The sequence below is a fragment of the Cydia strobilella genome, chromosome 3 (assembly GCF_947568885.1).
Source record: "Cydia strobilella chromosome 3, ilCydStro3.1, whole genome shotgun sequence".
Lineage (NCBI taxonomy): Eukaryota > Metazoa > Arthropoda > Insecta > Lepidoptera > Tortricidae > Cydia > Cydia strobilella.
This window is the reverse complement of record NC_086043.1, coordinates 6,503,898-6,518,773: the sequence shown is the minus strand read 5'-3', so window position 1 is coordinate 6,518,773 and position 14,876 is coordinate 6,503,898. Positions and strand designations below refer to the sequence as shown.

The 14,876-nt window shown below is 39.1% G+C and overlaps 1 protein-coding gene and 1 long non-coding RNA gene across 3 annotated transcripts in view; both read right to left on the bottom strand.

Moving 5' to 3' along the window:
- Nucleotides 1-14,876, bottom strand: part of LOC134755814 (uncharacterized) — a 133,696-nt gene that overhangs the window by 53,684 nt on the left and 65,136 nt on the right. The gene's annotated exons all lie outside the window — the stretch shown is intronic.
- Nucleotides 9,770-13,974, bottom strand: LOC134756266 (fork head domain-containing protein FD4-like). 2 transcript variants are annotated; one of them, XM_063693093.1, is made up of 2 exons: nt 12,794-13,974; nt 9,770-9,912 (listed from the first exon to the last, which is right to left on the bottom strand). In XM_063693093.1, exon 1 carries the CDS (start codon nt 13,580-13,582, stop codon nt 12,797-12,799), a length of 786 nt encoding a protein of 261 aa, XP_063549163.1. In that variant the 5' UTR covers nt 13,583-13,974; the 3' UTR covers nt 9,770-9,912; nt 12,794-12,796. The 2 variants fall into 2 exon arrangements, with proteins under 2 accessions (XP_063549163.1, XP_063549164.1); XM_063693094.1 differs by having other exon boundaries at nt 9,771-9,908.

Sequence of the window (14,876 nt, the reverse complement as noted above, 5' to 3'; positions counted from 1 at the left end):
ATCAACTACATTTCCCCAACATACTTGTGTTTCGAACCGGATTCCACTATCTGGTATCGATTTATGCGTATTATTTGTGCTGTACATAGTTATTTCAACTAAATTCCCTTTTCTTTGTTCGTAAGTTAGCGAGAACCTACCTCCGCTTACAATTACAAATATCGAGTTTCCGACAACGTCGTGCAATATTTCTCAAAAACACCGATACATACAGTTAGATCTCAACGAGATCATTCTAATTATATATAGTTTCATATGGTTTTGAGCACTTTTAGCGAAATTATATTCGTTTATAATTCTCGGAACCGGGCGGTAGATATACCTACAGCGGCGCGCGAGTCACTTGCCTAGTACATATAGGTCTAAATATAGTTTGTCACAACTCATTTCTTTATTTTGTACAACGTACATTACATTACATTTAGTATTTACGTACTGAAGTGTAAATTTAAGGTTCAGGTATAACATACCAAAACCAAGTTATCGTTTGCTGTCATAATTACAGTATCGAATAAACTGTCGCCCGTATTGCGTACGGCACAGAGTTCAGATTTCTTTAGCTCGGGTTCTACCGACGGGAAATATTATCTTTGTAATTAACATTGCATGTTTAATTGCAACTTACTTTTAATTTGCGACAGATTATATAACTATTTTATTAACTAACTAACATTTTGCTAGTACCTAGCCATTTTAGAGATCTTAAAACTTAACATAACGTATACACTATACATACAAATATATTTACAAGTTTAGTCATCTCGTGATAATATTATTATTTTCCACAGTATAATAACTAAATTTCTTATAAAATGACCGCTATGGAGATTGAACAATTGACATTCGAACGTGATTTAGCGATTAACAATATTCAAAAAATTGTAGACTGTTCGAATAATATAGCGGAATTTCGAGTTCGAGTTAAGGAATTAGCTTCAATCAAAAAATCATTTTTCCAAGTTCAAGCGAAAATTGAGAAATTATCGGCAAAGAATGAGTCATTCAACCGCGATGATAATTTAGCTGTGAGAAATCAATTCGATTCTTTATACTTTAAGGTCCAAGTTGCCTTGGACACGCTTAAGGAGGAGCGTAAACAAAGCATTACGTCCGTCTGCGGCGGACTTAATGGGGTATCACATGCGAGTTGCTGCGCTCAGCAATCAAATCAATCGCATATTCGCTTACCGCGCTTATCGCTTCAAACATTCACAGGTGTTCTAACTGAATGGAATGCTTTCTACGATTTATTTAAATCACTTGTACATGACAACGTCATCTTAACAAATGTCGAACGCTTCCGGTATTTGTTATTGTTTTTAAAAGATGAACCGTATAATCTTATCAAATCTATTCCTGTTACGGATGCTAATTACGAAAATGCCTTACAGGTATTAATTTCGCGTTATGAAAATAAACGAATTATTTCAACAAAACATTTTGACAACATTTATGACTGTGAATCAGTTAATGAGAAAAATGTTGAATCAAGTTTACGCAACTTGATGAATTGTTATCACGAGAATATTACTGCTTTGAAATCATTGGGTTTACCAGTTGACGACTGGAGTTTCGTACTTTTAAATATTTTGCTACGCAAAATTACACCTAATATTCGTAGGCGTTTCGAATTATCATTAAAAACTTCATGTGAAATTCCTGACGTGACCGAATTACTCGATTTCCTCGATAAGGAATTAGCGGCATCTGAAGTGATGACCGCGTCCGCGCGTACTTTAGGTACTTCCGCGGGGCCTGCGCAGCGCGCGGCGCCCGCGTTCGCTGCGGCTGGCGGAGCGGCCGGCTCGGCCCGCCCAGCTGCGGTGACGTCATCGCGCCATGCTATGGCGGGAAAACGTGCGATGTCGCTTACTCGCGCGCACTCCGATGTGCAATATAATGCACCGCGCAATAATAACTCTTCGTTTGCGCGTAACTCGCGTACTATGAGCGTCCATGCTACAACTGCGGTGGATTATTTAAATAAATTTAAATGCGCGTATTGTAAGGACAATTCTCATCCTTTATATAAATGTGAGAAGTTTAATGCACTCGCTCTAAAAGAACGAAAACATTTCGTGGAACAAAATAAACTTTGTACCAATTGTTTATTCATTGGCCACGAACTAAAAGATTGCAAGTCGCGCCATACTTGCCGCGTCTGCACTCAAAGGCACCATTCTTCATTGCATGAAGATGCGCCTACTCCAACCGTCTTACTGACTACGGAGTCTTCTTCTTCCCCTGAGTTGCGCTCAGTAGCGGAAACCTCCTCACCCACTCCATTACATGGAGCTACGGGGCATCCTTCTAGTAAGAACTGTACGGTCTTACTCACGACTGCGCTTGTAAATTTACGACCCTTGAACCAGGGGCCTTACACGCCGCGGTCCGTTCGCACCCTTGTGGATCAAGGTGCGCAGACCACGCTCATTTCTGAGTCGTGCGTCCAACGTCTCGGCCTGCCGCGGTACTCCGCTCCCACGGGCACCACTCTCACCGGTATTGGTGGCGAAGTCCAGCCACGTGGTTACGTGTTGTGCGAGGTCACACCTCACAACAAACCCGAGCCGAAGCTTCACATCGAAGCTTATATCTTAGCTGACTTGACAAGCTACACTGCTTATATTCCTAAATCAATTGGGAATATTCATAAGTTTCAACACCTTCAAAATCTTGATCTAGCGGACCCAGAACTGCGCTCAACGCGGCCTGTTGAACTGATACTGGGATCTGAGTATCTTGATAGCATACTGCTACTGGATAATATCAAGGGTCCACCGGGCACACCCGTGGCCATTAACAGCATTTTTGGTTATCTGATAGGTGGTCCAATTTCATATGAAAGTATGAAACGATTAAGTGTCAACTTGAGTACTTGCCAACTTGACATGAAACTTCAAAGGTTCTGGGAGTTGGAATCCATACCAGAACATCCACATCTTACAAAAGATGAATTACGCTGTGAGTCGATCTTCGTCGATACTCACACACGAGATGCAAATGGGAAATATACAGTTTCCCTACCCTTCAAGGAGAATGCTCCGCCCTTGGGCGAGTCTCGTGCTATAGCTCTTTCACGCTTAACTAAACTAGAGGCACGCCTGTCTCGCGACCCTGCCTTGCGTGAGAACTATAATAAATGTATCCAAGAATACTTAGACTTGGGACATATGGAGCCAGTCACTGACTCAGCGAGTCCTGGCACTCCCCCCTACTATCTACCTCACCACGTCGTGGTGAAGAGTTCCACATCCACTACGATTACTGCGAAGAGTACGAAGTATCGTATTGTGTATGACGCTTCATGCAAGACTACATCAGGTCGTTCTCTTAACGATAATCTTCTCACTGGTCAGAAATTGCAGCAAGACATTTCTGATATTTTACTGAAGTACAGACTTCATAAAATAGTCTTTACGGCAGACCTCAAAATGATGTATCGCTACATCGGTCTTTGTAAAGAACACCGTGACTTCCATCGGATTCTTTGGAGATTCTCTCCCCATGATCCCGTAAAGGAATATCGTATGTGCTCTGTCACATTCGGCGTCGCTTCCGCGCCGTTCCTAGCTTTGCGAACACTTCGTCAATTAGCAATTGATGAAGCTGCTAACTTCCCACGTGCCTCGCAAGTACTCCTTAACGAAGTATTCGTTGATGATGTCGTTACTGGAGTTGATACGGTTGAAGATGCTATCACTCTTCAGCATCAACTAACTTCCATTTGTAAAGCAGGAACCTTCGAACTCCGCAAATGGACCAGTAACAGTTCTGAGTTTTTATCGCATTTAAGCGATGACGCTTCCATTCATGATGACGCTCTCATTTTGTCAGCACTTGACACTGACGCTTCTGTAAAAGTCTTAGGGCTTAAGTGGAACCCTAAATCTGACGTCTTTTCCTATCAAACGGATGGAGTGGCTAACTCACGCAAATGTACGAAACGTATAATGTTGGCAGAAATCGCTAAGATTTACGATCCCCTCGGATTTCTAAGTCCAGTGACCGTATTCGTGAAGCATTTAATCCAACTTTTATGGGTATCAGGCTCAGGTTGGGATGCTGCCCCTCCTCAGGGTATATGTGACTTGTGGTTTCGGTTCATCGACGAACTGCCGCTACTACAAGACATTGCGTTACCTCGTCACGTGCTTCCTAGCACACATCAAGTGTCACTTCATGGCTTTTCAGACGCATCTGAAAAGGCGTACGCCGCCTGCGTCTACATTCGTGTCGTTGACTCGAACGGTGCCATCAGCACCCACCTTCTCATAGGTAAAACAAAAATTGCGCCTTTGAAACGGCTTACTACCCCTCGATTGGAGCTATGCGGTGCTCATCTATTGTCAAAATTGATAAAAAAGGTCCTCACTGCTTACAGCAGTAGATTGTCTTTCGACCAAGTCTACGCTTGGTCCGATTCCACTATAACTCTTGCCTGGTTACGTTCGTCTCCAGACAAGTGGCGGACATACGTATCTAACCGCATCGCGGAGACAACAAGCAACGTGCCTGCCTCTCATTGGAACCACGTTCAATCCGCAGACAACCCCGCAGACCCCGCGTCTCGTGGTGTTCTCCCATCTCAGTTGAACCATCAACTATGGTTCACGGGACCTGCTTGGCTCAGTAAAAATGAGTCTGAGTGGCCCAAGACTAACGTCGTATGCCACACCGACGAAGAACGTCGCAAGCATGTTCTTCTCACACAAACCAATGAACCTAAGAGCTTAGAGTTCATTGAGCGATTCTCATCGCTTCCAAGGATGCTACGCGTCATTTCGTATATGTTTAGATTCATAAATAAATGTCGTAAAGCCAATAGTCCTACGACTAAACATGTCACAGTTCCTGAGACAAAACAAGCTCTCAGTCGAATTATATCACTTGTCCAAAGTGAATGCTTTTCTGAAGACATCTCGCGTCTTAAGGACGACGACAGATGTACAAAACGTCTTCAGAAACTGAAACCTTTCTTGGACGATGCCGGACTCCTCAGGGTCGGCGGCAGAATAAATCGGGCCAACGTACCGTATGATGCCAAGCATCAGATTCTGTTACCCAAGAAACACCATTTCACGAATCTTCTCATTGATTTTTATCATAAAACACATTTACATGTGGGACCTCAAACTTTGCAGTTTGCCCTCGCACAGACCTACTGGATCCTGAGTGCTCGCGACGCTGTGCGTATGCGCACACGACGCTGCGTATCTTGTGTTCGTGCACGACCTGTCGCACCACAGCCATCGATGGCTCAGTTACCTACTACTAGGGTTCGATCACTTCGTCCCTTCTTAAATACGTCCGTTGATTTTGCGGGACACTTCTTTCTTAAATCAAGTAAACTTCGTAACGCGAAAGTTTATAAATCATACGTATGCGTGTTCGTTTGCCAATCAACGAAAGCAATCCATTTGGAATTAGTTCCCGATCTCTCAACCGAATCTTTTCTAAACGCATTGCGTAGGTTCATATCCCGACGCGGGTATTGCCAAACAATCCGTTCCGATTGCGGACGGAACTTTGTAGGTTGTGACAGGTACCTTTCCGAACTTTACACGTTTCTGCGAAACGAGTCAAATCAGACTGCTATAAACAACCAGCTGACAAACATGCAAATCACCTGGCAGTTTAATCCTCCGTATGCTCCGCATTTTGCCGGTCTCGTCGAACGAGCCGTAGGTAGTCTGAAACGACACTTACATCGTGTCATAGGTACACTAAAACTGACTCAAGACGAATTTAATACTTTGATCTGTCAAATTGAATCGGTTTGTAATTCAAGACCTCTCTGTCAACTTAGTAATGATCCTACTGATCCATTACCCCTTACTCCTGGACATTTCCTCATCGGGGAACCATTAACGTCTTTACCTGAATTTGACTTGTCTAACGACAACCCAAACCGCCTCGCTAGATGGCAGGTTATTCAACAAGCTGTTCAACATTTTTGGAAACGCTGGAGCGTAGAATATTTACACCAGCTACAACCAAGAGGTAAATGGTTCCACGACAATACTAACACACCCCTTCGGGAGGGTTCTGTAGTTGTGTTGATAGACAACACACTGCCACCACTACAATGGCGTCTCGCGCGCGTGCATCAACTGCATCCCGGCGCCGACGGTATTACCAGAGTCGTAACTGTACGCATCGGCAATACTCTTACCAAGCGACCTGTAGTTAAGGTCTGCCCACTGCCTGTTGAATAGGCATCTCTTAGGTAAAGCATTACATGTCTTAGCCCTAAGTTAGCATAGTATTCTGTATGATAGTTCTTAAATAAAATAAGCATTATTTTATGGCCGGCGGCATGTTCGGTACTTTTATATGTACGCACAAATACTACGTATTTTTCTGTTCTTATTTCTAAATCGGTTAATACTTAATCGAATAACTAGCATAGTCCAAACGGGACAAGCCTAAAACGGAACGCTATTCAAAGCGCGCAACACCGAAACTCGAGTGTTGCCAGATAACTCTCTCTACACAACGATCTCAAAAACATGTAAAACGCCGTCGCATCGCTCGCTCCGAAGCTTGAGCTCAAAACCCAAAATCAAACCATACCAAGTGTCCAGCACAAATAGAAGATCGTCTGTCGACTCCAGCCTATGAGGTTGCTACATTCATCATCGAAGGAACAGGGGCCCCTGGAGAAAGTCTAACACGTCATCAGGTTAGTCCCAAATTACGGTCTATGCTAGACTATCAACTACATTTCCCCAACACATAGTTTTACCTTCTTATGTGAATTAACGTGTTGTTGTTTTACTTACACGAATTTATTCATATACTGTACTTTATTAGTAATATTCGACTTGAGTTTCTCACTGCTGGGCAACAGCTTCTCCCCTCGATTTCCACGACTTCCGGTTAAGTGCTTCCTCCGACTAGGCCCCGTAGACAAGATGCCAATCGCTAACGCTCCGTAGCGAACGAAACGCAACTGTCACTGTCACACTGATATGGAAGAGTGATAGAGAGACACAAAGTGATTCGTGGGCGAAGCGCAAGCGATTGTCACCTTGGCTAGGCCGCCAGGTGTTAAGTAAGGTGTCCGGGTTATACCACCATCTCCGTTCTCGGTCTGGGCTTGTCCATCTACCAAGAACCACTTGGTGTTGTATGAAATTAATTACTTAGAATATTTGAAGTTTATTGCAGTTTTTTTTCAATAATGTTAATACCCAGAGATGAAAATGAGGACAATGTTTGTATGAAAAGACTATTACGCGCGGGTCCTCCACTTTCGTCTTAAGGATAGATCAGTTGGCTAATTGTTGTCAGATATGTGTAGGTACAATGACACGCCATAGAGAACACTAACAAGTAATATGTAAAACCATAGATACCGAATTTATTCTTATTTTTGTTAAATACATATGTCATCATCATTGGCATTGGCATTATTTAGGATATTAGTTAGTATCTAATTATTTTGTCTTACAAACCAAGGAAGGAAGTTAGAAATCAAACCAACATAAAACAATAAACACAATATGTCTATATTATTTTTTTCGATTTACCTCAGGTTACATTTTCTAAAATAAATTATTATAACAAGTACATTTATCTAAACAAGCATTTTATGTACAGTATTTACAAATAATAATTTATCTACATTCTAGCACGAATATCACAGTTAAACAATCTCGCTACTTTAGGAATGTTTACGTTTCTAGTTTAGTTGGGCCATCTAACAAAACACCTTTCCAGTTTCTGAAAGTTCACAACATAGACATTGAAGTGAAGCTTTATTTTGATTTTAAAAAATAACCGCATGGAGCTTATTAGAAGGTAGGCCAAAAATAATATTGGGGTCATATTACTTATTGGGGAATTTAGTCTATTCTATAGAAGAGACTAGTACCTAAATATTTAAGACGTACAGCCTCCATATAACATCAGAACATCACGTTCCTCGCGTGCTTTTTTTTTATTATTTACCATTTTATCTTTATGCGTTTAAAATCTGTCACCTACTGCTATTTATGACTTCTAAACGTAAAATCCGACTTTCCTGGCGGCTATGATACCTATGCACAATGAAAGCATGATAAATGCATGTTAGGCATATTATTATTTGATAGCGCTATCAAGATTTGAGATCTTAAAGATCCTTTTATAAAGACTCAAAATGCTTTATTTGGGAGTTTTCAGAAAATAGTGTACCCAATTAGCGTGAGTTATTAAGAAAAGTTAATCGCTGTCAGTTTTGTGACGATAATTAAGCATTAAATATCAATAAAAAAATTGGTTTTGGTATTCATTTCATAATCTACCTATAAGCGATATTACAATGTAGAAAAAAGGCAAAAAAATGTTAATATTGCTTAATTGTCGTCACAAAACTGACACACACGCTAATTGGGCACACTATTTTCTGAAAACTTCCATTTATACTTTAAATCTACTCCTGTAACTATAACTGCGGTCATTCAAGTCCACTTTAACGTTTTGAAATTATAAATAGCAGTACTAGCAGTAGGGTGGTGTAGTCGGGCAATGCCTAACTTCAGAAACAGGAAATATAAAATAAAACTCATACTCATACATGTCTTTCTAACCTGGACGTAGGTTTACACCTTCAAATAAATTGACAAGGCAATTAATGATAAATCTTAGAATGAGGGGCAGTTGAGTTAAATGGTTTTCACTTATTTACAGTACATAAGGTGCTACTTTATCGCACTAGTGCGATAATTAGCACATTACGTCACTATATCGAAAATTTAAAGGTCCATATGTACTGTAAAACGTTGTACGATACATGTGCGAATAGGTTATTCGCAACTTCGGTCGTATTTTAATTTATCGCTACTCGTTACGAATTTCCTATTTTTCGCACTTGTATTGTAATGTACTATTGTAGTATAACGCGGAACCTGAAAAAAAAGAACATCAATTTAATTCAAAACTTTGAATTATTTCATTATGTTTTTGGAATGTTTTGTTTTTGAGGTGTTCAATGATATTGATAGTTGCGATAAACTATGTATAAATTTTTATGGTTAAAAACTGTTAAATGAAAAGAAAGCTTGTAAAATTTGTATCTCCTTGTTCTAAAAGTAAAAATCGAGAATTGTCATCGCAAATAGTTACAAATAACTTTACAATTTTCTCTATTTTAGTGCTGTGATTCTATTATGTGTCAAGAGCATCTGTTATTTATATATGAGGATGTAAATCATCAAGAAGGGTAGGTACCTAACCTACGCATGCTACATAGATAAACCGTTCACCCACCTTTATAAGTTCAAGTATGGGCGACCTCTCAAAAACTATAAGCTGCTTTAAATACCACTGAACTATGTAAATATTTTCGACAATTCAGGTTTTTTAGAACAATTTTCATTTTGTTATTGATGCTATCAGGCCAATTCGAAAGTACACCACATCAGAATGATATTTGAATTATGTTAATTAATTATCGTGCGTCTCGCCCGCGCCAATACATGTACGAACAAGTACGAGTGAAATTCACGATAACTGAATAACATCAGTAAGATGTCATTCTAATATCAGTGTACATACGTTCTAATTGGCCTGTATATATTCATAAACGTTTGTCAAACTTACTTGCCGTTGAAAATCGTCTGTCCTTATTTGTCAGTTTGACATCTCTGTCAAACCTCAAATTGACAGTATGTGTGTATAATAGGTATTTAGGTATTACAAGAAACTTACCACGTTATGCTTATCCTGTTAGTGGTCATTAGACTTAATGGCAATATTGCCATCAGCCTCTCAGTCTAATTTATTAGTGTTAAGTTCCAAGTCCATTGCAATAATCTTCTTAATTGATTTATGTAGGTATTTCCAATATGAAACGGACTCTAGATTTTTTCTAAATCTAGAGTTATCCTGAGATCAGTTTTAAATTAAATACGTATGTTGATCTACCTGTAGACAAAGAAAATTTAAATTAATATAGCTACCAGTAATTAATTTATTATGTTATTATATAATTTGTATTGTTGTCTTTTTGACATTCATAGGTACATGCTTGTGTTTGACTTTTATATACTTACCTACTCATGATATAAACGTAAGTAATTGTAAGTTAATTTCTCTGAAATACGTTAAAAATTCAATTTCTCGGTATTGTAATTGAATTTCCAAGGTCACGTAGTGATTTAGGTAGTACATGAAAGTACCTTTAATTTTGATACAGGTTAATAATCTACTTTTTCTATTTAATTAGATCTATGTACTTCACAGTTTTAAAATTGGCTCCAGTATTAGTACTAGTAGGTACTCTCAGAGATAGCAAATTACAATTTTTGTCAGTTTAATTTTTATACTGTATATTTAAGTACTTATTTATTTAATCTTAAATTTTATTTTAATTATAAGTTGTATAATAAATAAACAATTTAATACCAAAAAATTGTTTTAAAAATATGGATAAAGATTAAGAAGTAATAAGTAACATTAGGGTTAATTTAACATGTTTTCAATAATTGTAATTTTAACTTCTAATTCGGATATGTAGGTGGTAGGTAGTAGCAAAGATAGATATAACTCCGTAATAGATGGATACAGTCTAAGGAAAAAACGTGCCTCGAAAACCAAGAAAATTTGATTCTCGATCAGAGGGCGCTACTAGCTTTGGCCTACTGTCGTATAGATGGCGTTGACGGTTTCGTTTGTTATTTAACAATTTTAACGCATATCAGTGAAAGAACATGGGTCAAAATCATAAAAATAATTAATGCAAATAAAAAAAATCATTTATCCATATTTAAATACATTTTATCGTATTTTTATAAATCTTCATTTTTAGTTTTAAGGTGTGTCGATAGATGGCAGTGAATTTACTGGGGTTACAAAATTTACTATGACAGTACCGCTCTATCTTCTTATATCCTTTTTGGTAGTAGTACAGGGTGTTCGGTGGAGATATCCGATTTCACAATTTGATTTAAAAAAAACTTAAATATATAAACCAAAACTATTTATTTTTATAAAAAGAAGATGAATGCGGTAAAAAAAAATTGAAACACATTTTCTACCGAGCTTTCAATCACTCACGAAACAAAAAAAAAAACCCTGCGTTTATCTCGCACTACGCGTTCGAAAATTATATGGATTTGAAATCGGGAATCTGCCACTGGACATATTATTGTGCAAAATAAAGACTTCTAGGGACCGACTATGTTCCCGTGCACAAAAGATTGCTTATGGCTCCTCACTTCTCCCTTATAGTAGATGGTCAGATTAGTCAGGTATACGTATTCCCTAAAGATATTCACTGTTTGACACTAATACACTGCTTAAAAATGCTATTTATACGGTTTATTTTTAAATATTATTTTAAATACCTACATATTAAGTATGTTTTAATTAAATAATTTAGCACAAGTTTTGTACTATGCTAACCTAACATTTAATTTAGTAACTTGATTAATTTTATTAATTGGTTATAAAAATTATGAATGTAAGTCGAATATGCAGTAAAACTTTGAAGTAATACACTAATGCAACGAATAATAATTTTAGGAATACGAATAGTAAGTACTTTCGTTATTTTACGAATACGAATAGTGAGATACAAACGTAACTTTTCCGTTGTCCCAATAAAATTATGTAGGCCGTCAACTGCAAATATATGTTTGTGTACAAACTTACAGTTTCAAAAAATTTCTCTTTACTTTAAGATTGGTATTGTTTTTTGCCAAATTTTAAGTATAAAAGGGTTTGTAAAATTTTCGTCTTTTGGCTATAATATGCGACATTACCGGACGTTTGTTTGAAGTTACATATTTTATACATTAACAATGCAATTACATTGCGTATAGTAGGTCAAATGTGTAAAATACTAGTGTTGTCTATGATAGGTACTTACTTATATTGTTATAGAATAGGCACGCACATCTGTCCAAACGAATATACGCGTTCGCAATTTACGAATATTTGTAAAAAATATGATTTTCGGAGATACAAATATGTATTTGTATTCATCGCATGACTAATAATAATTAATGGAGTATCAGAACCGAATTTCGATTATTACTTCAATACCATACATTCTACACTGAACATAGGTACCTACATACATGTTCTTTTAAGTATAGATGTACCATAGGGATAGGTACTTTGTACCTAGCTATCACCTAATTATTAGTACATTGTGCAACGAGGGGGGTAAGTGAAATATTGGAAAGAAGGGTGATAATTCGCGACAGCCGCAGGCTGGAGTGAATTAAAGACCCGAGTTTGCAATATTCTTACCCCCGGAGTTACACACCATGTTTTTTAATCTTTAAGCGAAATAATTCTTAAATACGGTGAGACATTCGTCCGCTAAATTGTTATTTTAAGTCAGGTTAGGCATCGAAGGCACAAACCCATATCAGGCATTCAGCCACGATTTAAAATAATATGTAAAAATATTTTAAACGGCTGTTATTAAACTAATTTAATCAAATAAGTAATTTTAAAAATGAACAAAAATATTAAATTATAAACGTCAGTATTTTAAAAGTAAAACTCATGTATACCTACTTCGTTCGCATGAATTAGTGACACAATTTAAAAAAAAGTTATGGTCCTTTAGTAGGTACACTTGCATGAAATAAAATCTTTTTCGAGCAAGTGTGATAAAAAAATGTTATTGTATTGTAAATACGACTAAGACTAGGTAGGTTAGTAGGTATTCTTATATTGGCACTTATGAAGGTACTAACTAGGTAGGTACTTTAGGCCATTTAAAATTGTAGTTTCATATGTAATATACATGTTATTAGTGTAAGTTATTCATTAACGTATGTAAGACACTCACCATTCATGAATTAAGCGTATAATGTGAAAACTGGTTATTGTCTCGCCACGTCCACAACGGGGGCAGGCAAGACTGCTGCAGCCCGGCCAGCAGCTCTGCGTGGTAACGCTGTGCCGCCAATAGGTAAGGCGCGGGTGGCAGTGGTAGCGGACAGTGCGGCTGCATTGGTAGCGGTGGCGGTGGTGATGGCGAGCGCCGCGGCTCCGGCTCTAGCAGCGCGTCGATCGTAAACGCGCGCCGCGGCCGCGGCCCCGCCGGCAGTAGCGCTGCCGTATCCGGCGCTTCCAGCGGCTCGGGACTCAACCTCGAACATAGGTTCACAGTGGGGCCATACAATCCTCTGCTCGGCATACTCGGTGGTGGCGGCGGCCCGCCCGCCTGACGCGCCAAAAACGCCCGATTAAAACTTGCCAGCGCTGCCAGCTCCGCATTCAAACTGTCCTTCTCTCCCTTATGTAACTTAAACCGCTTGCGCCTCCTCAATAGCGAGCCATTCTCGAACATGTCGAAAGCCTGCGGATGCAGCGTCCAGTAAGCGCCTTTGCCGGGCCGGTCCGGGCGGCGCGGCACCTTCACGAAGCAGTCGTTGAAGGAAAGGTTGTGCCGCAGCGAGTTCTGCCAGCGCTGCGTGTTGCGCCGGTAATATGGGAAGCGGTCCGTGATGAACCGGTAGATCTCTGAGAGCGGCAGCATGCGCTCTGGGGAACTCCAGATGGCCATGGCGGTCAGAGCTATGTATGAGAACGGTGGTTTTTGGTCTCCGTAGGACTCACGTGTGGGTCGAGGCATAGTTTGTCACTAACCCGTTATTGTTTTGATTATTATTGTCAATTTAAAATTGGCTGGTTACACGTCTCCCGCAGCGGAGTGGAAGATAAGGACTGGGCGAGCGAGCGAGACTGGCGCATGAGGCAGGAGGGGCCTGCCGCCGGCGCCGCCCCATGCTGCTGCGCCAATCGCGCGCCTCTCCGTTTGTTTGTTGTTTTTGTCGGCTCGAGACCCTTTACAGAGGAATTTAAATTGTTATCACGTTTACATTATACAAAATTTATTCGACACCGACAACGCTTGAGCTTGTTTCGAAATTGCAATGATTAAAGAAGTAGGTAGGTGGGTACTTATCGATGCTGGGTGAGAGAGTTGAAATGATGGGAGATGATCCCTATTAGCGGAGCGGGTGTGTATCTAGAGCTCGCGGCAAGAACAGTGGATCTATCTTGAAGTAGTAGAAAGTCATATGCATACCTAGAGGGATGCTGTTACAATTTTGCAAGAATTTATATTTGTAAATTCCGCTCTACAATAGTGAATTACGAAGGTGCATATATTAAGTATATGTGTATATGTACATTTATTTTAAAGCATGTAAATGATTCTTTTTAATATTTTATTCATAAAATGACAATATCGTAATGATTCTTTGATTTTTAAATTTATTAGTTTTGATATTTTTCTGTAGCTGTGGATTTCGGCTGGTTGATATTAACTCCACTTTAGCGTACCAATTTTTTTGAAAAAAGAAAGACGCGATAATTTTTCAGGTGACAACAACTGTTGCGTAGGTGGCCTTACGACTCAAATAGATCCTTCAGATGCGTCTAAAAGCTTAAAACTTTAAGTAGTTCTTCGGTGAAGGACAATAGGAGACAATAAGGCTAATAGGACGGGTAAAATCTAGTGCTTATTTTGATATAAAATGCTAAAGGGCAAAGATGAAAAAGAGGAGAATCTATCTAATGCCGAAGGTAAGTCAATTAAGTAAATATACAGGGTGTAACCAAAATGGTGGAGATCGATTTAAGGGCATATTTGGTATCGTATTCTGATTAGAAAAGAGTAAAAGAAATTTTTTTTTGACGCGAAACATTTTTTTTTCTATGGGGCAGGTCGCCCATGTCGGCCAACTCTCCATATAAAGACCAAAATTTCTATCTGATATTAAGGGCTGTACAGCTGTTAGGTACGTTGGTGGGGCAGGTAGTGGCAGTACCTACCTATGAGTAGGTAACTACATTTTGTTCATTGTCAACACTTAACCTCGTTAATTATTAAGTTTACAACTCAATATTAGATATTGAATTAG

Coding starts and splice junctions, on each gene's coding strand:
- LOC134756266 (XM_063693093.1), bottom strand. CDS start 13,582: ATGCCTCGACCCACACGTGAGTCCTACGGAGACCAAAAACCACCGTTC.